Source organism: Protopterus annectens, chromosome 15.part0 (assembly GCF_019279795.1).
Source record: "Protopterus annectens isolate FY-2018-M chromosome 15.part0, PAN1.0, whole genome shotgun sequence".
Lineage (NCBI taxonomy): Eukaryota > Metazoa > Chordata > Ceratodontiformes > Protopteridae > Protopterus > Protopterus annectens.
In genome coordinates this window covers 6759539-6780849 of record NC_056749.1, presented here as the reverse complement: position 1 = coordinate 6780849, position 21311 = coordinate 6759539, and the positions used below count along the sequence as shown (strand labels likewise).

Below are 21311 nucleotides of genomic sequence, written 5' to 3'. Positions count from 1 at the left end.
CATCTTCTACCTTAGCTATGAGGGCTTTGAATTGCCAGTTTCATATGTTAAAATATCAAAACTTTCTTCTTTCTCAATTGAAGTCTAAGGTGGATGCTCTGGCGGAAGGCATTGAGTGTAAAGAATTACAAGATTTGGTGCATGTCTCTGAACAGGTGGGTAAGCATTCATTACAGTGTGGTTTTGATGCTGTGCAGGCCTCATCTAGGGTGGCTGCCACTGGCTCAGTTCTTCGCAGGCACGCCTGGCTGAAGGATCAGAATTTATCTGACCATGTTAAGACAAGGATTTTGGATGCTCCTTTGCAGTCTGATGTGTTGTTTGGTTCACCTGTGGAGTCAGTCTTGAAGAAAATGGAAGACAAGGCTAAGTCTATGCAGGCTGTTAAAGATTTTTTGCAAGTTCAGCCTCCGAAGTTTAGTAGGAATTGGCCTGCTAAGGGGTGGACATATCCTTCTTATGATTCTCAGTCTAGGGGTAGATCTAGACGTGGTAGGGGCAGAGCTCAGAGTTCTTTCAGACCTAGAACAGGGAGTTCACCTGCACAATCTTCGGGGGAGGGCAGGGGCCAGTCCTTTCGTAAACAGGCCCAATGACCTACTTTTTCAGCTGCCAGATCCTTCTTGCCTGGCAGCACCTTTGGGAGGAAGGTTAGCACTCTTCAAGGAAAATTGGATGTTGATTACCCAAGACAAATGGGTATTGGATATCATACACCAGGGTTACAAGTTTTATTTCCATACCTTGCCTCCTTTCAAAGGCATGCCGGACGTTCCTCCTCAGCAAAGACTAGAGGCTCACAAACAAATTTCTCTACTACTTCAAATAGGGGCCATACAACCGGTTCCTCTGCCAGAAGTGGGCCTAGGATTTTATTCTCGCCTGTTTCTAGTACCAAAGAAAGGAAACACGTGGAGACCAATTTTGGATTTATCTATCCTCAACACATATCTGGACATTCCCAAGTTCAAAATGTTGACGTTACAACAGCTTTTACCTCTGCTGGGCAAAGATCACTGGATGGTGACTCTGGATCTCAAGGAAGCTTACCTTCATGTTCCTATCAGGCCCAGTTGCAGGAAGTATCTGCGTTTTCGGGCTGGGACTTCACATTATCAGTTCTCTGCATTGCCCTTTGGCTTATCTACTGCGCCCAGAGTGTTCACGAAGATTCTGGCTCCAGTGGTAGCTTTCTTCAGGCTAAGAGGAATACAAATCTACCCTTATTTGGACGATTGCCTGATTCTGGCCCAAGAAAAGGACGAACTTCTTCATCATTTACAGTATGTGATGGCAGTGTTAAGATGCCTGGGGTATTCTGTGAACGAAATAAAGTCCAGTCTAGTACCCTCTCAGGACATGTGCTTTCTGGGTGTGAGACTGAATACAGCATCCCAGATGGCCTTTTTGACCCCGGACAAACAAAAGAATCTTTCTCTTTGCTTCCACCAATTGTCTCGTCAGTCCAGGCTGACTGCAAGGACAGTCCTTCAAGCCTTGGGGTTCATGGCATCTTGTATTCTGGTACTTCCCAATGCCAAACTGCATATGAGGAAGCTACAGTGGTATCTCAAGAATGTATGGACACAGCACTGCCAAGATTTGGACACTGTCATTCAGATAATACCTTGCATTCAAAAGGAATTTTTGTGGTGGGCTCAGGAATGTCACCTAAACAAGGGACTCTCTGTGACCCGGCCAGAGGCGAGTCAGATTTTAACGACAGATGCCTCAGACAAAGCTTGGGGAGCTCATCTAAATGGAAAATGGGTACAAGACACGTGGCCTGCCAGACTTCAACATCTACATATCAACTTGAAGGAGATGTTAGCAGTCCAATTTGCATTGATAGCTTTCAAGGATTTACTTCTTCCAGGGCAGGTGTTGATTCAAACAGACAACACAACTGTCATGTGGTACATCAACAAGCAAGGGGAACGATTCTTATCCTCTATGCAGGCAAGCAATGATTTTGTGGGAGACTGCTCTCAGTTTACAGCTAAATCTTCAGGCAAGGTTTCTGCCAGGAGCACAGAACTCCTTAGCAGATGTGTTGAGCAGACAAATTATGGATCCCCACGAGTGGAAATTGGATCCTCATGTATTTCAGAGATTGACAGTGTTATGGGGAACTCCAGACATAGATCTGTTCGCTTCTCCACTGAATTACCAGCTGCCAAAGTTTTGCACAAAAAGGTTTCATCCCACAGCTTGGAAAGTGGATGCTCTCTCATTCAATTGGAGCAATCTTCACGTGTATGCCTTTCCACCTCTGCCTCTCCTCCCAAAGGTACTGCTGAAGGTCAGACAGGACAAGCCAAGCATGATTTTAATAGCTCCAGATTGGCCTCGACAGCACTGGTACCCATTACTGAGAAGTCTGGTACAGGAGCCTCCATGGCCTTTGCCTTCAATTCCTCACCTGCTGTCTCAGGAGAACAGTCATTTACTCAATGTCAAACTTCATTCTCTACATCTGACAGCCTGGCATATTCTGTTTTAAACCCTGGAGGGTCTCAGCTTCCACAACAAGTTTTGAATGTTATTTTGGAGGCCAGAAGGCCTAGTACAAGGAAAGTTTACGCAGATAAATGGAGGAGATTTTTATTTTGGAGTACAGCAAAGGACTTTGATGTTTCTAAACCTAATTTAAGTGTTGCGCTTCAATACCTTACTGAGTTATTGGACAAAGGTTTGTCCTTCTCTTCTATAGAGGTTCATGCTGCAGCAATTTCTGCTCACTATGACTGTGACCCACCATTATTTTCTCAGCCTTTGTTTAAGCAATTCCTTAGAGGGGCAAAGAATATAAGACCCCCACGTAGAGCTCCTACTCCTGCTTGGGATCTTAATTTTGTGTTGGAGAAACTCACTCTACAACCTTTTGAGCCTGCAGCATCGGCAGAGTTGAAATATTTATCATGGAAGACTGCTTTTTTGTTGGCCATTACCTCTGCGAGAAGGGTTTCTGAATTACAGGCCCTTATGGCAGTTGAGCCTTTCTTAATTTTCCACAAGGATAGGGTGTCTTTGCGTACTAACCCTTCTTTTATGCCTAAAGTGGTTTCTAGTGTGGCTTTAAACCAAACTATTCATTTGCCTACTTTTTATGCAAACCCCCAAAATAAAGGGGAAAGGATTTTGCACACTTTGGATATACACAGACAGTTGCGATATTATTTGAACAGAACTAAATGGTTCAGGCAGTCTCAGCAGTTGTTTGTTTCTTTTGCTTTGGGTTCTCAGGGCAAACCTGTTTCAAAACAAACTATTTCTAAGTGGATTGGTTTTTGTATTGCTTTCTGTTATTCCCATCATGGTAAGGAGATTCCAGCTGGGATTAGGCCTCATTCCACTAGGGCTACTGCCACTTCTACAGCTTTTTAAGGGGTGGCTACTAAAGATATTTTGGAAGCAGCTACTTGGAGTTCAGTGCATACTTTCTCTAAGCATTACCACCTTCCACTTTACTCTAAATCTAGGGCTGGATTTGCCACTGCAATTTTACAGGGCATTTTGGCAGCTCCTAATGCTTTATAGTTTTGCCATCCTCCCTTACCTCTGCTTTGGGATTCTACCCATATGTAAGGACTGCAGCAATGTGAGATGAAGAACATAGTACAGTTTTGTACCTACCATAAATGTAGATGTTCAAGATCCACATTGCTGCAGTCCAATTACCCTCCCTCCTTCCCTCTGTTGTTGAAGGTGGTGGTGTGGTTTGTGTTGTACATATTGTAAATATGGTTAGTGCACGGGTGGTTGGTTAGTTTTGCTGGTTTTTGGCTTTGGCCTTTCTTGTTAGGGCCTTCTGACATCTGGGGCAAGAAAAGACTGAGGAAATGATGTCGGTCATGCGCTTTTGTACCCTGACGTCCTGATGTCAGTTTTAAGCGCCTTGACCGACGTCAGCCTAATACTTTGGTATTCGGGCCGACCGAGGACAGCGGACTACCCATATGTAAGGACTGCAGCAATGTGGATCTTCGAACATCTACATTTATGGTAGGTACAAAACTGTACTTTATTTGCTCCACATCATATTTAAAACAAAGTGGAAGTGACATATTAAAACTCGCATTAAAAGCAACATTGTTACTTAAAGCTGTACACAAATACTATTACATTTAAAAAGGTAAAACTGTAAATTCCAAAACCAATAAACAATATAATTAAACTATCTGGTATAGTAGATGAATTTAGCTTTAGTACAGTAAATCATACTTTGAAAATTATACTAGGTATTGCTCCACAGTCAATAAAAATTACTCGATCCAAATAAGCTGCCATAGGAACACCAAACATTAAATAAAAGTCAGGATGTGCACATATTAATTTACACATTTGTAGAATTTAAAGCAGAATGTCAACGCAACTATATGTTTGGAAATTAATCTCAAACACAAATGCCACCTTTCACTATCATCTGCTTAAATTTTTACATTTCAATATACAACTGATGGAACACATATCATTAAGCCCTGGACATAAGTGAAGGGGGACTGGGCCACCCCTTAAGGGTTGAGGTACCTGGTCAATGGCCATATATGTAAATCTGTGCCTTTGACATAAATAAATATATTTTGCCAAGGCATTTTCCAATTTTTCTTTAGAAATTGCATATTTGTGTTCATACACTCTATCGCGGAGCCTACGCTCCGTTTTCCCAATATAATATGCTGGACAGAATTTACATCTGGCTAGATGTACAACATTCTTAGACTGGCAATTAAATCTAAAATGTACCCTATACTGAACTTGGTCTATTGTGAAAGAGTTGGTGACTTCTATGTACCTACAAATACTACAGGACTCACATTTAAACATTCATGTAACTCTTGGAGTACCTCTACCTTGTAGTTCCAATAAGTTTTTAAGGTTTCTCCCTCTCCTGAAGGTTATGTTAGGGGCCTTACCTATCTTCTCTAACAACAGTGGGGTGACCCTAAATAAATTCCAGTTCTTTTTGTGTTACAGGATTATTACAAGGCATTAAGTAGCAATACAATGTTATACAGTGTCAATAATCAGGAGTATTGCAAGGCTCTTTCAAGATGTACAAAAAGGAATAGGTCATTAAGTTGAATAGTTTTTGGGGTTAGTGGTTTCAAAAACCCAGTTTTATCATAATGTAGTTGCATGAAGGCAAGATAATTACAAATAGAATGTTTCTCTGAAGCAATTTGCTTAATAGGTTTTAGAAGACAGTAGAAAGAGTAGTCAAGGAAGATTAGAGAGAGCTAGTGAGAAGAGTGAGTTAAGGGCAGAAAGTAGATTAAGGTATGAGAAGTAGGGGATGTTAAGGAGGGAGAGTGCAGTGTCAGGACCAGTGACTTTTAAAGTGCTCTTTTGTGGCTGCCTTAAATTGTTTAGGGTGTGTAAGGGTCCTGATTTCTAGTGGGAGCCTATTCCAGGTAATAGTGGGGTGATAGCTGTACATGTTGGGTCCAAATTTAGACTTGGGTTTGTAGATTTGTAGTAGGTCTTGGTTAGTGATTCGGAGAGGTCTGGAGGGAGAATAATGGGAGATGAGAGGGGTAGTGCTGGGCAGTAGGAAGGCTGGGGTAGGATAGAATGGATGATCTGGAGCTGAGAGAGAAGAAAAAGCTGGTGGTGTAATTCAAGCCAGTTTAGGTGTTTTAGAGAGAGACAGTTATGGGATTTGTAGGTTTGTTGGGCAGTAAATCTAGCTACCTTGTTGTAGGTAGATTCGAGTTTGGTCAGGAGTACTGAGTTAAGATTTGTGAGAATTTGAGAATTGTACATTAGACTGGGTAGAAGGTAGGTAACAGAGAGAGTAATCTTGGCTTCAGAGGTAAGGAATTTCTTGTTACGGTAAAGGAGCCCTAGTTTTGAATGAGTCTTTTTTATAGAGTTATTAACATGCAAGTCAAATTTAAGCTGATCGTCGATGATTACGCCTAAGAGCTTAGTACTGGATTCTACCTGAATGGGAGTGATATTAAGGGACTGTATGGAGAAGGAGGGTTTAATATTATTGAACTTTTTAGGTAGGAAGAGTAACAGCTTTGTTTTTTAGGGTTAAGGATGAGCCGGTTGTTGAGAGCCATGTTTCAACTGAGTTAAAAGATGCCCGAGTAGCTGAGAAGAGCTTAGAGAGAGAGTTGGCTGTGGTGATGACTGTATAGTCATCTCTGTATTGCACTAAAGATGACTGAGGACAGGAGGTATAGAGCTGATTAGTCACGATATTAAAACGTAAAGGCCCTAGGATAGACCCTTGAGATATACCCATTTTTACAGGAAGAGGAGGGGAGAGTGCAGAGTGCCATCTCATTGATTGAGATCTGTTAGTGAGGTAGTTGGAGAACCATGTAACAGTATCAGAGGAGAAGTTGAGGTTATGCAATTTGTGCAGCAAAACAGAGTGTGAGACAGTGTCGAAAGCTTTTTGAGAGGTCCAAGAATAGGCAAGAAATAAGTTTATGGTCGTCCATGGCTATAGAGACAGAGTTAAGGAAGGATAATAGAGCTGTAGCTGTGCTATGCTTGGGTCTGAAGCCATGCTTAGTGGGTGTAAGCAGATTTTCCTGTGTTAGATACTACATAACTTGTTTATGAATACATTTTTCTAGTACTTTAGAGAGAGGGGAGAGGATAGCGATAGATAGCATTGTTTCCAGATAGAAGGGACTTTAGATTCAGAGAGAGAGCGATTAATTAGGATAGATACAGGGAGAGCAAGAGAATCAGCTGTTAGTGGAAGAAAAGTGGAAGGAATATTGTCAGCTGATGCTGAGCATGGTTTTAATTTAGAGAGTAGAGTTTTGATGTAGCTAGTAGGTACAGCTACATCAAAACAAATCATATGCTATAAAGATATGCCTAGACATCCACAGAAAGTGGGTATATATCCATGTTATAATTAATTTTGTTGTTCCAGTATTAATAGTGAATAAGTTTTTATGCACCCAGTTACTAAGTAGGCACTGTATGTATATGTTTTTAAATATTCTGCTACATGTATTTCTACTAATGTTGTACATCTTGAAACTTTATTTATTTTATTCTATTTTACATTTGTTAACCGTGGGTGTCTGACTGAGCTGAAAAGGCCCTTTTTCAGCAGAGGCCCGGGGAGAAAAGCTCCACAAAGAAAAAATACAGACACGTTTAGTTATTTAGACATGCAAGGGATGCTTTATATTTTATATAGGAAAGTCAACAATATGTTTAAAGGATATAAAAACTGAATACATGTCAGAAATTAGAAAGAAAACCTTAACAAATGCAGTGTCTAAACATATCATTGAAAATGGTTCAATGCATGTTTTTGAGTTTAGAGTGATTGACATGATATACAGAAATATGAGGTGGGGTGATATCAATAATAAAACTTGAAACTAAAGGATATGAATGGATTATAGGTTTACGGGCTGTTCACTCACCGGGTATTAACTTAGCTATGAGTCTCAAATCAGTTCTTAAACGTAAGCGATATTGCTCGAAAAAGTGTTTAATTGAATGCTGTGTTGGATTGTTTGTGTTTTTAATCAAGTGTATTGAATTTTGTTAACATGCACTGAGGAAGGATTTGTTAACCTGAAAGCTTTGCTGATTAAATTTGGACCTTTAATACGTTCCTGAGTTTGTTTCTCTTTGTGTATTTTCTGTTTCCCATCCAGTCATCCAGGTTCCTCTTAAAGAAGTCTAGTGAGGTACTCTGCGTGACATGGAGAGGGAGTCTATTCCACAGATGGGGAGTCTTTGGGGCACAAATGTATCCCGCCAACAAGTTCTTTTAATGCCACAGACCAGGTTGAGGCCTTACATGCACATTGCGAGAGTGGAGTTTTAACTGACGGATATACAACAACTCCTTCAAGGCTGGGTCTGAGATAGCCATGTATGCCAGACACAGGTCACCTCTGAGCAGTCTGTATGAGAATGAGTAGAGGGACTGGGCTTTTAGCCTGTCTGTATAGGATAGGTTTTCCTGGTCAGGAACCTATGTGGTTTCTCCAGCTACTGAATACGCTTGGCAAGGACCATGCCGAAGAGGACATTGTATTAGTTAATGGGTCTGATAAGGGTGTCATGTAGAAGTTGTTTTGTATCCCTAAAGACTACAGGGAAATCGTCTAGTACCGATCTTAATTTACTCTCAGTAAATAATGAAATGCCTCAGTAAGCCACCCAGACTCGCTGACTATGGGTCTAAAGGAGGGTTTATTGGAATCCTTTTGTACCTTAGGAAGACCCTGTATAAATGGTATAAGGGGTGTTTCAACATATAAAAAAGAATCGAACTCATTGGTAATGATATTACTGTTACGTTAATCATTAAGGGTGTTATATACTCTACATTGCACAGCTTTAGTAATCAAACAGAGAACTCGACTTGTATGTAATTTCATCCAAGAGCATAGTGGTCATGGAACTAAAATAAAATCCCTTGTCCATTATAACAGTTTTGACCCCCTTTGTCAGCAGGCCGAATCACAATATCATGCTCATTCCTACGATTCAGCAACACCTTCCATTCATCTGGTCTCATATTCCTGCATTTACCGTTCATCGAATCACAATATCATGCTCATTCCTACGATTCAGCAACACCTTCCATTCATCTGGTCTCATATTCCTGCATTTACCGTTCATCGAATCACAATATCATGCTCATTCCTAAGATTCAGCAACGCCTTCCATTCATCTGGTGTCATATTCCTGCATTTACCGTTCATCGAACCACAATATCATGCTCATTCCTACGATTCAGCAACGCCTTCCATTCATCTGGTCTCATATTCCTGCCTTTACCGTTCATCGAATCACAATATCATGCTCATTCCTACGATTCAGCAACGCCTTCCATTCATCTGGTCTCATATTCCTGCATTTACCGTTCATCGAATCACAATATCATGCTCATTCCTAAGATTCAGCAACGCCTTCCATTCATCTGGTCTCATATTCCTGCATTTACCGTTCATCGAATCACAATATCATGCTCATTCCTACGATTCAGCAACGCCTTCCATTTATCTGGTCTCATATTCCTGCATTTACCGTTCATCGAATCACAATATCATGCTCATTCCTAAGATTCAGCAATGCCTTCCATTCATCTGGTCTCATATTCCTGCATTTACCGTTCATATGGTTATGCTCAAAATAGTTATACAGATCATCTTCACAAGCCTTGCTAAACACATCCAAAGTCGCATTGTTAATAGGTATTAAAAGTGCTGGGTTTGGACATGACAGAATTACTATATATTAACATATGCGTAACATTTCGAACAAGCAGTTTTATATTAATAATGTAGTACATTAGTTCAGCATCTTTAGCAGGTATAAAGGAGATACCTTTTTCCAATATTTGTAATTCAACACCAGTCAGTACTTTACTGGAAGTATTCCAAACTATAGAGGTTTCTGTTGAGTCCACATCTGCTTCACACTCTGTAGTAGTGACATTCACCTATGATAACAAAGATATTATGAACATTTTTCATAGAAACTGGAATGTTCTTATGACTGACCTGGATGTGGCATGGCTGGTGCATGAGAGGCCTCATTTTTATTATGCAAATTCCTTATCTCTCAGACAGATGTTGTGTTATCCTAGGAGTTCCTGTAGTTTTAATAAAGAATATTTATCCTCTGGTCCATATCCCTGTGGGAGGTGTAATTCTTGCCCTTTTATTAATGTTTCTCATAGCTTTTTACAGCTCCACTCAAGACACCTGTTTAAATTTAAGTCAAAGCAAACTGTAACACCTGTAACATTGTCTGTCTGGCTCAATGTACTACATGTGCTGCGTTGTATATAAGGATGACAAATAGACATCTTCGTGACAGAATCAGAGACCACCTATACTGCATTAGGAGGTCTCATGAGACCAGTGGGTTAGCTAAGCATATTATACAAGCAAGTGTTGTCCATAAGTTTATTTTTATGGCTTTTCATTCCATTGTTCCCACAGAGCGACTAGGTGATGTTACTAATAAAACAGGGAAAGCACAGCTGAAATGGATTCTTAATTTCAGTTCAGATTGTGAACCTGGCCTGAATGAACGTGCTTCCATTAAACGTATTTTAAAGTCTAGTAGATTGCAAAAAGTATAACTGTTTTTATAGTTTATTTCTTATTTTATATATTTAGATGTTTTTGTGTATATTGCTCCAAGTACTTTAGCTTTACTTAGAATGCACTCCATTCACTTACAATGCAGTATTTTTACTGGTTAGTTTGATCTAGGTCTGTTTATGTCATACTATTTAAATATCCAAGTGTGTTGTATGTTTCACTAAAGATCTGAAGAAGCTATGTGCGAAAGCACTCAACCGTTTTTTTTTTTTTTTTATATATATATTAAAAGCTTGTTTTCCTTATAGTTTCCAGCTTTCTGTGTTTGGATTTTGGATTACTTGTTTTTTTGCTACCCATTTGGAACTTTGCAATTTTTGCTGCCATTCTGTTTGCCTGTGTTTGTAGTTAGCCTGTTTGATTTTTCTATTATATTTTTTGCTGGCTGGGTCTATTTATTCCCTGTGGAGTTATTGGATTTTACTTGGATAGTGTTACATAAGTGACTAGACCTTGAAATAAGACATCGGACAGCATATAAATGGATTTTAATTATTTTGAAGAAGAGAAGTCATTAAACAATTAGAGGCCTATTGCATTATGTAGAAGAGATTAGAAAATAGCTATTAAAATCGTACAAAAAGATTTGAAAACATGTTTGGTAAGATTATGCTATAGGGAATATCTGATTTATTGGGGGTAAATTTAAAGGAGTTGTTAATTGTGAAGGACACAGTGTATTGTGAGGAAATAATGATGGGTAGAATGGCAGTATGTGACACAGAAGAACCATTTGACGATGTGGCATAGACATGTGCATACTGAGGAAATGTGGTCTGAGTGGAAAGGTTACTTCACTTTTATATCTCCCATAAATGCAGGGCTGATTGGAATGATTACAAATGCAGTATCTGCAAACTATTTCAGGAAGCTGAAGCAAATGCAGTGAGAGTATACCTCAGGAGATTGTATGTCACTGTAATGCCCTGTGCAGGTAATTTTAGTGGTAATTTGGGGGTGTTTAGGAGCTGAAAGAGAGGTAATAAAAATAAATAAGGGAAAATAAAAGGTAGGAAGTATTTACTTTATCTGAAGTAGAAGTGCTAGATATTAAATTTGGTGAAACAGAAGAATGTTTTGACTTCCATCTTGTCTCATGTGCGTTTCTTGTTTCATTGTCCACTTCTTTAATGCACTGTTATGCTTGATTAATGTAACTAACCATTTTTGCTTAGTTTTACTTTGTATGCCCAAACTTACTTTAAACTGAAGCTTATTTTTTTTAACTTATTGTGCATACCTGCTGACTTTGCTTCATTGTGTGACTTGTACACATCTTGCTAATGTTTCTACTTTTCTTTTTCTTTGTCTAGAAATGTCTTTCCTACTCACAGCAGTTTACCCATCTTGGAAACGTGGCAGAAACCACGAAGTAAGTTCTGCAAAGGCTTAGGCCTTCTTACTTGGTCTGGGGAAGGGGTATAATTGTTCCTTCAGGTTTTACTTATCTGCAAGCTATCCATTTCATGGGGGTGTAGAATGTTAAGCATAAGACTGCCAGGGAACTGTTTTAAACAGGGTTGTTTTTAATCACTGCAATCTGCCCAGTGTATTCTGGTTTGTGTGTGTATGATATTGTTGGTGATGGTGGTGTGCTTATCTTCAGTCAGCAGTGCTACTGCCATCCTTTCACTAAGACTACATTGTGTAATGGTGTGGCTCTACACAGTGATTGTGCTGGTGATGGTGGTGTGCTTATCTTCAGTCAGCAGTGCTACTGCCATCCTTTCACTAAGACTACATTGTGTGATGGTGTTGTTCTACACTGTGATTTTGTTGGTTGTGGTGGTGTGTTTATCTTCAGTCAGCACTGTTACTGCCATCCTCTCACTAAGACTACATTGTGTAATGGTGTGGTTCTACACTGTGATTTTGTTGGTTGTGGTGGTGTGTTTATCTTCAGTCAGCACTGCTACTGCAGTCCTTTCACTAAGACTACATTGTATAATGGTGTGGTTCTACACTGTGATTGTGTTGGTGATGGTGGTGTGCTTATATTCAGTCAGCACTGCTACTGCCTTCCTTTCACTAAGATTACATTGTGTAATGGTGTGGTTCTACACTATGATTGTGTTGGTGACGGTGGTGTGTTTATCTTCAGTCAGCACTACTACTGCCATCCTTTCACTAAGACTACATTGTGTAATGGTGTGGTTCTACACAGTGATTGTGTTGGTGATGGTGGTGTGCTTATCTTCAGTCAGCAGTGCTACTGCCATCCTTTCACTAAGACTACATTGTGTAATGGTGTGGTTCTACACAGTGATTGTGTTGGTGATGGTGGTGTGCTTATCTTCAGTCAGCAGTGCTACTGCCAGCCTTTCACTAAGACTACATTGTGTAATGGTGTGGTTCTACACAGTGATTGTGTTGGTGATGGTGGTGTGCTTATCTTCAGTCAGCAGTACTACTGCCATCCTTTCACTAAGACTACATTGTGTAATGGTGTGGTTCTACACTATGATTGTGTTGGTGATAGTGGTGTGCTTATCTTCAGTCAGCAGTGCTACTGCCATCCTTTCACTAAGGCTACATTGTGTAATGGTGTGCTTCTACACTGTTACTGTACTGGACATGCACCTGCACTGTACATTATCTGTAAATGTAGGAAATGGTAGGTTTGTCTTACTACAGGCATTGACTTTGTGACTTCATAGAAGGGCTTTGATTCCTTGAAAGGAAGGTATATGAAGTTTGCTTTTAGCACGATTTGTAACTATTTTTCCCTGATCATGTGATGATGATTTGTCTGAGAGCCTTCTACTGATGTGTTTCACTGTTTTGATTTTTTTTGTACAGGTTTGAGAAGATGGCAGAAGACTGCAAGAAGAGTATTGAAGTTTTGAAAATTGCACATGCTAAGAGCTATCCATTGCCGAAGTATCATTATGAGGAGAGGACATTCAACACAGTGAAGTAGGTACTGAGTGGGTGAGAAAGGAGAGCATTGGTACATATGTCATGATATCCATACTGTTAAACAGTCATCTGTGTCATAGTCTGTCTTGGGAGATGGTTGTGGTTAGGTAAACTAAACTATTCAATATCTACCCCCCCATCAAACTCTTGTATTCTTTGTCTAGTCTCAAAGCTGTAATTCCTTGATCTCATGTCTCTTCCATCCATCCTCAATTTAGGAGTATGTTGTATCTGATATATCCAGTGTTGCCACTCTCAGACTTTGGATCCTAGGCCTAGGCTCTTCCTCTTACCCATAATTTGTCTTTATAGTAAATTACTTCAAATCTTATCTGCTGCTTGATTTCTACAGGTACACATCTCTTGCTCTGTGTTTTAGGTGTTTTCTACTCGTGTCAGATAACTGAGACTCTTCATTCTTCTTTCCCTTTGGGATTATTTTACTTTTTTTTATTCTTTCTACCAAAAACCTTTCTCTGTCCTCCTATTTGGGGTAGTTTCCCTCTTTTTCCTTCTTCGTCAGTTAGCGCTTTGGTTGTCATATAGTTGAGTCTGCATCTTATTTTCCCAGCAGTGTATTGTGGTTTGTTCTTGTTATTGCTTATTATTTTTGTTGTTTTTGCTATTAATCTTGCTGTGGTGGGGGGGGGGTCCCTTTAGTGACAACATAGCTGAGAAGCCCTCATGGTTTAAAAAAATACATGTTTTAAAGGCATAAAATCCCTAACCAGGATGCCCTTACAAAGTGTGTATATTGATTAGGTGCCTCACGTTTGGATGAAGACTGCTCTGTCTATGCTGCTTTTGGAGCAGAGGTGCAACAATGGTACTTCCGCAGCTTCTCCCTGCCCCAGAGGTAGAAGTTCCCCCTTCACAGTTATTTTTATCATCTTCCACTTTAGCAAAGAAATCTCACAATTAAAGGGAGACGAGTAAGGGAAAGGAGAAGCCCATGAAGGACTCCTCTAGGAAATGCTCCTTGGAATGATCTAGTCTTTAGTCTGCCACCAAAGGCCCTCAAGCCGTCAGATCTGGCCATACCTGCAGAGCTGGTCAGGCTTAGGTCTCAGACCACAGACGCTTCTCAACTCAATGGGGGGGAGCACTTCTTGGGAAAGACAGTCCAAGGCATGTTGTCTCCCACAGAGGCTAGTCCTCCTAGCGTTGCAGGCCTTTCAGGATTCCCTTCACAAGGATGTGATTGTCGTCCAGGCAGATATGTTGCAGCTTGGTACATCAACAAGTAAGGGAGAACACCCTCTTATCCTTTGTGTTGAGAGGCCATAAGGATTTGGTAGTGGGTGTCTTCTCATCACTTTCTGATATTAACACACACACAATGAGGGAGTCTGCTGTATTGGCAGACAGGTTGAGCAACTCTGTTCTTCTACCTCATGAGTGATCCCTCAAACTGTCGGTAATGGAACAGCTTTTAAACCACTAGGTCTGACCTTGATGCGACCTGTTTGCCTCACCCTCCAACACCAAGTGCAGCTGTTACTTTACCATGATTTGCCAAGAAGAGGAGTCCCAGAGGAATGCTCTCCTTTTCACAAATGCCCCCGGTCTCCTTTGTGTTCATTCTCCCACTTCTCTCATACCGAAGTTTCTGCAATAAGCAATGTGGAGCAAGGCTACAGTGATCCTCATTTGCCCCCTTTTGAGCTCAACAGATGTAATTTCCCTTCCACTGATGATTTCCGATTTGCCCTCCCTGGGTGCTAGATCTGTTTCCAAACCAAGTGTCACACCCGCCGGGGGCACCTCACGCGGACATGGAAATTCACCCTGGGGGTTCCTCCTGTGTCCCCCTCGGACAGGGCAGTAGGTGCTGATCATGGAGTTAAAGGTAGAACTTAGCAAGGCTTGTAAGGGGCCTGGGGCAATTAGCCTAGTAACTTCATGATTACAAACCCAACTATTAAAAGTTATCATAGAAACCAGCTTGATTTTGGTAGACATTTTCAAACCTTAGTGAGAAATGCACATGAAAAATGGTCTTCTTTTATAGTCTTCATCTTTCTTACTGCAACTGTCTCACAGAACGACTGCCAACTCCAATCTTCTGTTGAGTCTACTCTATGCTTCCCCTATCCTTACAAATATTAACTTGCCATCAGTTCAGAAATTAAAAGAATGCTGTCACAATATTTCCAAATCCACCACTAAACTGCCCAGTTCAACTCACCACTGCAAAGTCTTCAAAAAACATTACATTTTCTTCAGTTTTCACAATGTGTTAGTGTTACCCAGTAAAATTAGCCCATAATATACTCTTCTTCCCAGATAAATGCCCCTCCCTCACAACACTACTGCAGCCAGCGATACACTCCTACAAGATATCGTCACTCAGCAGACACAAATCTACTTGAAGTACAACTACTACAACAAAAAAAAATCATTCAGTGTCTAAACTTCTTGCATTCCACCATTAATGTTAGATACCCTCCTCCATGTCCCTTAAAAAAACAAGCTAATGGTCTTCTAGCATGATTCCTGGCATTGCTCGTGTTCCAGCTTCCTTGACTAAACCCTTAGTTATTTCTCTCTGCTGGTCTTGCATGATTCCTGGCATTGCTCGTGTTCCAGCTTCCCTGACTAAACCCTTAGTTACTTCTCTCGGCTGGTCTTGCATGATTCCTGGCATTGCTCGTGTTCCAGCTTCCCTGACTAAACCCTTAGTAATTTCTCTCTGCTGGTCTTGCATGATTCCTGGCATTGCTCGTGTTCCAACTTCCCTGACTAAACCCTTAGTTATTTCTCTCTGCTGGTCTTGCATGATTCCTGGCATTGCTCGTGTTCCAGCTTCCTTGACTAAACCCTTAGTTATTTCTCTCTGCTGGTCTTGCATGATTCCTGGCATTGCTCGTGTTCCAGCTTCCCTGCCTAAACCCTTAGTTATTTCTCTCAGCTGGTCTTGCATGATTCCTGGCATTGCTCATGTTCCAGCTTCCCTGACTAAACCCTTAGTTATTTCTCTCTGCTGGTCTTGCATGATTCCTGGCATTGCTCGTGTTCCAGCTTCCCTGCCTAAACCCTTAGTTATTTCTCTCTGCTGGTCTTGCATGATTCCCGGCATTGCTCGTCTTCCAGCTTCCCTGCCTAAACCCTTAGTTATTTCTCTCTGCTGGTCTTGCATGATTCCTGGCATTGCTCGTGTTCCAGCTTCCCTGCCTAAACCCTTAGTTATTTCTCTCGGCTGGTCTTGCATGATTCCTGGCATTGCTCGTGTTCCAGCTTCCCTGACTAAACCCTTAGTTATTTCTCTCAGCTGGTCTTGCGTGATTCCTGGCATTGCTCGTGTTCCAGCTTCCCTACCTAAACCCTTAGTTATTTCTCTCGGCTGGTCTTGCATGATTCCTGGCATTGCTCGTGTTCCAGCTTCCCTGCCTAAGCCCTTAGTTATTTCTCTCGGCTGGTCTTGCATGATTCCTGGCATTGCTCGTGTTCCAGCTTCCCTGACTAAACCCTTAGTTACTTCTCTCTGCTGGTCTTGCATGATTCCTGGCATTGCTAGTCTTCCAGCTTCCCTGCCTAAACCCTTAGTTATTTCTCTCTGCTGGTCTTGCAAGATTCCTGGCATTGCTCGTGTTCCAGCTTCCCTGACTAAACCCTTAGTTATTTCTCTCTGCTGGTCTTGCATGATTCCTGGCATTGCTCGTCTTCCAGCTTCCCTGCCTAAACCCTTAGTTATTTCTCTCTGCTGGTCTTGCATGATTCCTGGCATTGCTCATGTTCCAGCTTCCCTGACTAAACCCTTAGTTATTTCTCTCTGCTGGTCTTGCATGATTCCTGGCATTGCTCGTGTTCCATCTTCCCTACCTAAACCCTTAGTTACTTCTCTCTGCTGGTGCTTCTCTTTTTCATGTGTTACTTCCCACAGTCCTCTACCTTAGACATCATCTTCCATCAACGCATCTGACTGACTTGTGTTGCATTCCCCCAACAGTCGGCCTTCATTATTCCCCCCTTACACTAAAGACATCTCTGCTAAACTTTCCTACTGTCTTCCCCTGTATAACTCTTCTTTCATACGAATATTGGTCTTAATCTCCCTCATCTCTGTCCTCCTTTGCCTGTTAAATTCTTACATCATTTTGTAATTGCATATCCTTTTCACCTTCGAATGACCCGTTTCCTATTCACTATGTAAATTGTATATCCTTTTCACCTTCGAATGACCAATTTCCTATTTACTATATAAATTGTATATCCTTTTCACCTTCAAATGACCCGTTTCCTATTCACTATATAAATTGTATATCCTTTTCACCTTCGAATGACCCGTTTCCTATTCACTATATAAATTGTATATCCTTTTCACCTTCGAATGACCCGTTTCCTATTCACTATATAAATTGTATATCCTTTTCACCTTGAATGACCCGTTTCCTATTCACTATATAAATTGTATATCCTTTTCACCTTCGAATGACCCATTTCCTATTCACTATATAAATTGTATATCCTTTTCACCTTCGAATGACCCGTTTCCTATTCACTATATAAATTGTATATCCTTTTCACCTTCGAATGACCCGTTTCCTATTCACTATATAAATTGTATATCCTTTTCACCTTCGAATGACCCGTTTCCTATTCACTATATAAATTGTATATCCTTTTCACCTTCGAATGACCCGTTTCCTATTCACTATATAAATTGTATATCCTTTTCACCTTCGAATGACCCGTTTCCTATTTACTATATAAATTGTATATCCTTTTCACCTTCGAATGACCCATTTCCTATTAACTATATAAATTGTATATCCTTTTCACCTTCGAATGACCCGTTTCCTATTTACTATATAAATTGTATATCCTTTTCACCTTCGAATGACCCGTTTCCTATTCACTATATAAATTGTATATCCTTTTCACCTTCGAATGACCCGTTTCCTATTCACTTTATAAATTGTATATCCTTTTCACCTTCGAATGACCCGTTTCCTATTCACTATATAAATTGTATATTCTTTTCACCTTCGAATGACCCGTTTCCTATTCACTATATAAATTGTATATCCTTTTCACCTTCGAATGACCCGTTTCCTATAATTGTATATCCTTTTCACCTTCGAATGACCCGATGTTCTTCATCTCACATTGCTGCAGTCCTTACACTTGGGTAGTCCGCTGTCCTCGGTCGGCCCGAATATCAAAGTATTAGGCTGACGTCGGTCAAGGCACTTAAGACTGACATCAGGACGTCAGGGTACAAATGCGCATGACCGACGTCATATCCTCAGTCTTTTTTGCCGCATGGTCCGATGCAGAAGCAGCGTTGCAAGTGCCGTTCGTTCTGAAATTTTTCAATTCGGAGTTTCAGACCGAGTCAAAGTTGGCTAAGTACCCGTTGGGGAATATTTTAGTTTTTCTTGCCTCAGAGGAATACCGGAAGACAGAAAAAGTGAATAACTGTATTACTTGTGGGAAACAGATACCGCATAGAGATTATCATACTTTGTGTATTCCTTGTTTGGGGCCTGAGCACGACGTTGTTGGGTGTCGCTTTTGTGCTAGGTTCAATAAGCGCACTATTGCGAAGGTTAGATTGTGCCAGGTTGGTCTTTGGGAAGCGGTGCAATTATAAGATGCCGTCGGATGCTCCGGCGCCCGCTTCTTCAAGAAGCGCAAAGACAAGGCAGCTAAACCCAGGCAAGAAGAGTCGTCCGTGCGGACGCCGGTTCTTTAGAGGCGTCAGTGGAACCGGTGGTTCGCGGAGGCTTCTCTGGAGTCCCAGGGGGAGACTTTGTTATTGCAGGATGTGGCCTCTCAGGAGGCAGGTCAGGCTGAAGGGGCTTCTCAGGTTACTGTACTCCCCTCCCTTCCTAGGGTGGTTAGGCCCTCTCCTTCTGTTTCAAAGGCTTCTCCCAGAGGCAGGCCAGGTTTAGCTTCTGTTGGTGTCACTCCTAGTTCTTCAGGATCTGTGCCCAAGAAGCACATGCTTAAAATGGCAGAAGATTTAATTACTTTGATTAGAGGTTCTTTGCCTCCTCCAGATAAGAGGCCTAGGGTGGAACCAGAGTTGGGGAGTTTTGAGCAACCTTCAGATGTTTCAGAGTCTTCGGCTGAAGACTTGCAGGAGTACTCTCCTTATTCTGATTCTGATGCAGATGATTCTACCCCTTCTGCTTCTCCTCCAGAGGATTTTTCTTTTTCAGAGACTCTTCATTCCATGAGGGAACATTTTAAGTGGGAAGGTCAGGACTTCTCTGATTCCAGGAAAAGGCTTAGGGAGTTTTTGCTTTTACCCCATTATAGGCCTTTGGCTATACCTCCTGTTCTGGATGTTGTGGAAGATGTGTTTGCGGAGGCTTCACTTAATCCTGATTCTTTGCCTCCTGCTCCTGTTAAACCGGATAGGTATTATAGGGTGCCTGAGGCTCATAAATATCTTTATAAGAGTCCTAGGGCGGACCCAGAAACTGTTAGTCAGGGACCTAAGGGTGTCAAGGCTTCTGTTGTAAAAAATCCGGTTCCTCCAGATAAAGAGGCCAGAGCTTTGGATAGATGGGGAAAGAAAGTCTATAATTCTTCCACCTTAGCTATGAGGGCTTTGAATTGCCAGTTTCACATGTTGAAATATCAGAACTATCTTCTTTCTCAACTGAAGTCTAAGGTAGATGCTCTGGCGGAAGGCATTGAGTGTAAGGAATTACAAGATTTAGTACATGTCTCTGAACAGGTGGGTAAGCATTCTTTACAATGTGGTTTTGATGCTGTACAGGCCTCGTCTAGGGTGGCTGCCACTGGGTCAGTTCTTCGCAGGCACGCCTGGCTGAGGGATCAGAATTTATCTGAACATGTTAAGACAAGGACTTTGGATGCTCCTTTACAGTCTGATGTGTTGTTTGGTTCACCTGTTGAGTCAGTCTTGAAGAAAATGGAAGACAAGGCTAAGTCTATGCAGACTGTTAAAGATTTTTTGCAAGTCCAGCCTCCGAGTTTAGTAGGAATTGGCCTGCTAAGGGGTGGACATACCCTTCTTATGATTCACAGTCTAGGGGTAGATCTAGACGTGGTAGGGGCAGAGCTCAGAGCTCCTTCAGACCTAGAACAGGGAGTTCTCCTGCACAATCTTCAGGTGAGGGCAGGGGCCAGTCCTTTCGTAAACAGGCCCAATGACCTACCTTTTCAGCTGCCAGATCCTTCTTGCCTGGCAGCACCTTTGGGAGGAAGGTTGGCACTCTTCAGGGAAAATTGGACTTTGATTACCCAAGACAGATGGGTATTGGATATCATACACCAAGGTTACAGGTTTTATTTCCATACCTTGCCTCCTTTCAAAGGCATGCCGGACGTTCCTCCTCAGCAAAGACTAGAGGCTCACAAGCAAATTTCTCTGCTGCTCCAAATAGGGGCCATACAACCGGTCCCTCTGCCAGAAGTGGGCCTAGGATTTTATTCTCGCCTGTTCCTAGTACCAAAGAAGGGGAACACGTGGAGACCAATTTTGGATTTATCTATCCTCAACACTTATCTGGACATTCCCAAGTTCAAAATGTTGACGTTACAACAGCTTTTACCTCTGCTGGGCAAAGATCACTGGATGGTGACTCTGGATCTCAAGGAGGCTTACCTTCATGTTCCTATCAGGCTAAGTTGCAGGAAGTATCTGCGTTTGAGCTGGGACTTCTCATTATCAGTTCTCTGCATTGCCCTTTGGCTTATCTACTGCGCCCAGAGTGTTCACGAAGGTTCTGGCTCCAGTGATTGCTTTCTTCAGGCTAAGAGGAATACAGATCTATCCTTATTTGGACGATTGCCTGATTCTGGCCCAAGGAAAGGACGAACTTCTACATCATTTGCAATATGTGATAGCAGTGCTAAGATGCCTGGGGTATTCTGTGAACGAAATAAAGTCCAGTCTAGTACCCTCTCAGGACATGTGCTTTCTGGGTGTGAGACTGAATACAGCATCCCAGATGGCCTTTTGACCCCGGACAAACAAAAGAATCTTTCTCTTTACTTCCATCAATTGTCTCATCAGTCCAGGCTGACTGCAAGGACAGTCCTTCAAGCCTTGGGGTTCATGGCATCTTGTATTCTGGTGCTTCCCAATGCCAAACTGCATATGAGGAAGCTACAATGGTATCTCAAAATGTATGGACACAGCACTGCCAAGATATGGACACTGTCATTCAGATAATACCTTGCATTCAAAAGGAATTTTTGTGGTGGGCTCAGGAATGTCACCTAAACAAGGGACTCTCTGTGACCCGGCCAGAGGCGAGTCAGATTCTAACGACAGATGCCTCAGACAAAGCTTGG

At 41.5% G+C, this 21311-nt stretch overlaps 1 protein-coding gene across 1 annotated transcript in view; it reads left to right on the top strand.

Moving 5' to 3' along the window:
- The window catches only part of CC2D1A (coiled-coil and C2 domain containing 1A), a 3016164-nt gene that overhangs the window by 1680431 nt on the left and 1314422 nt on the right, over positions 1 to 21311 (top strand). The window contains exons 17-18 of the mRNA XM_044057686.1: positions 11429 to 11487; positions 12915 to 13031. Of these exons, the coding sequence (XP_043913621.1) occupies positions 11429 to 11487; positions 12915 to 13031 (176 nt within the window). The remainder of the gene's footprint in view (positions 1 to 11428; positions 11488 to 12914; positions 13032 to 21311) is intronic.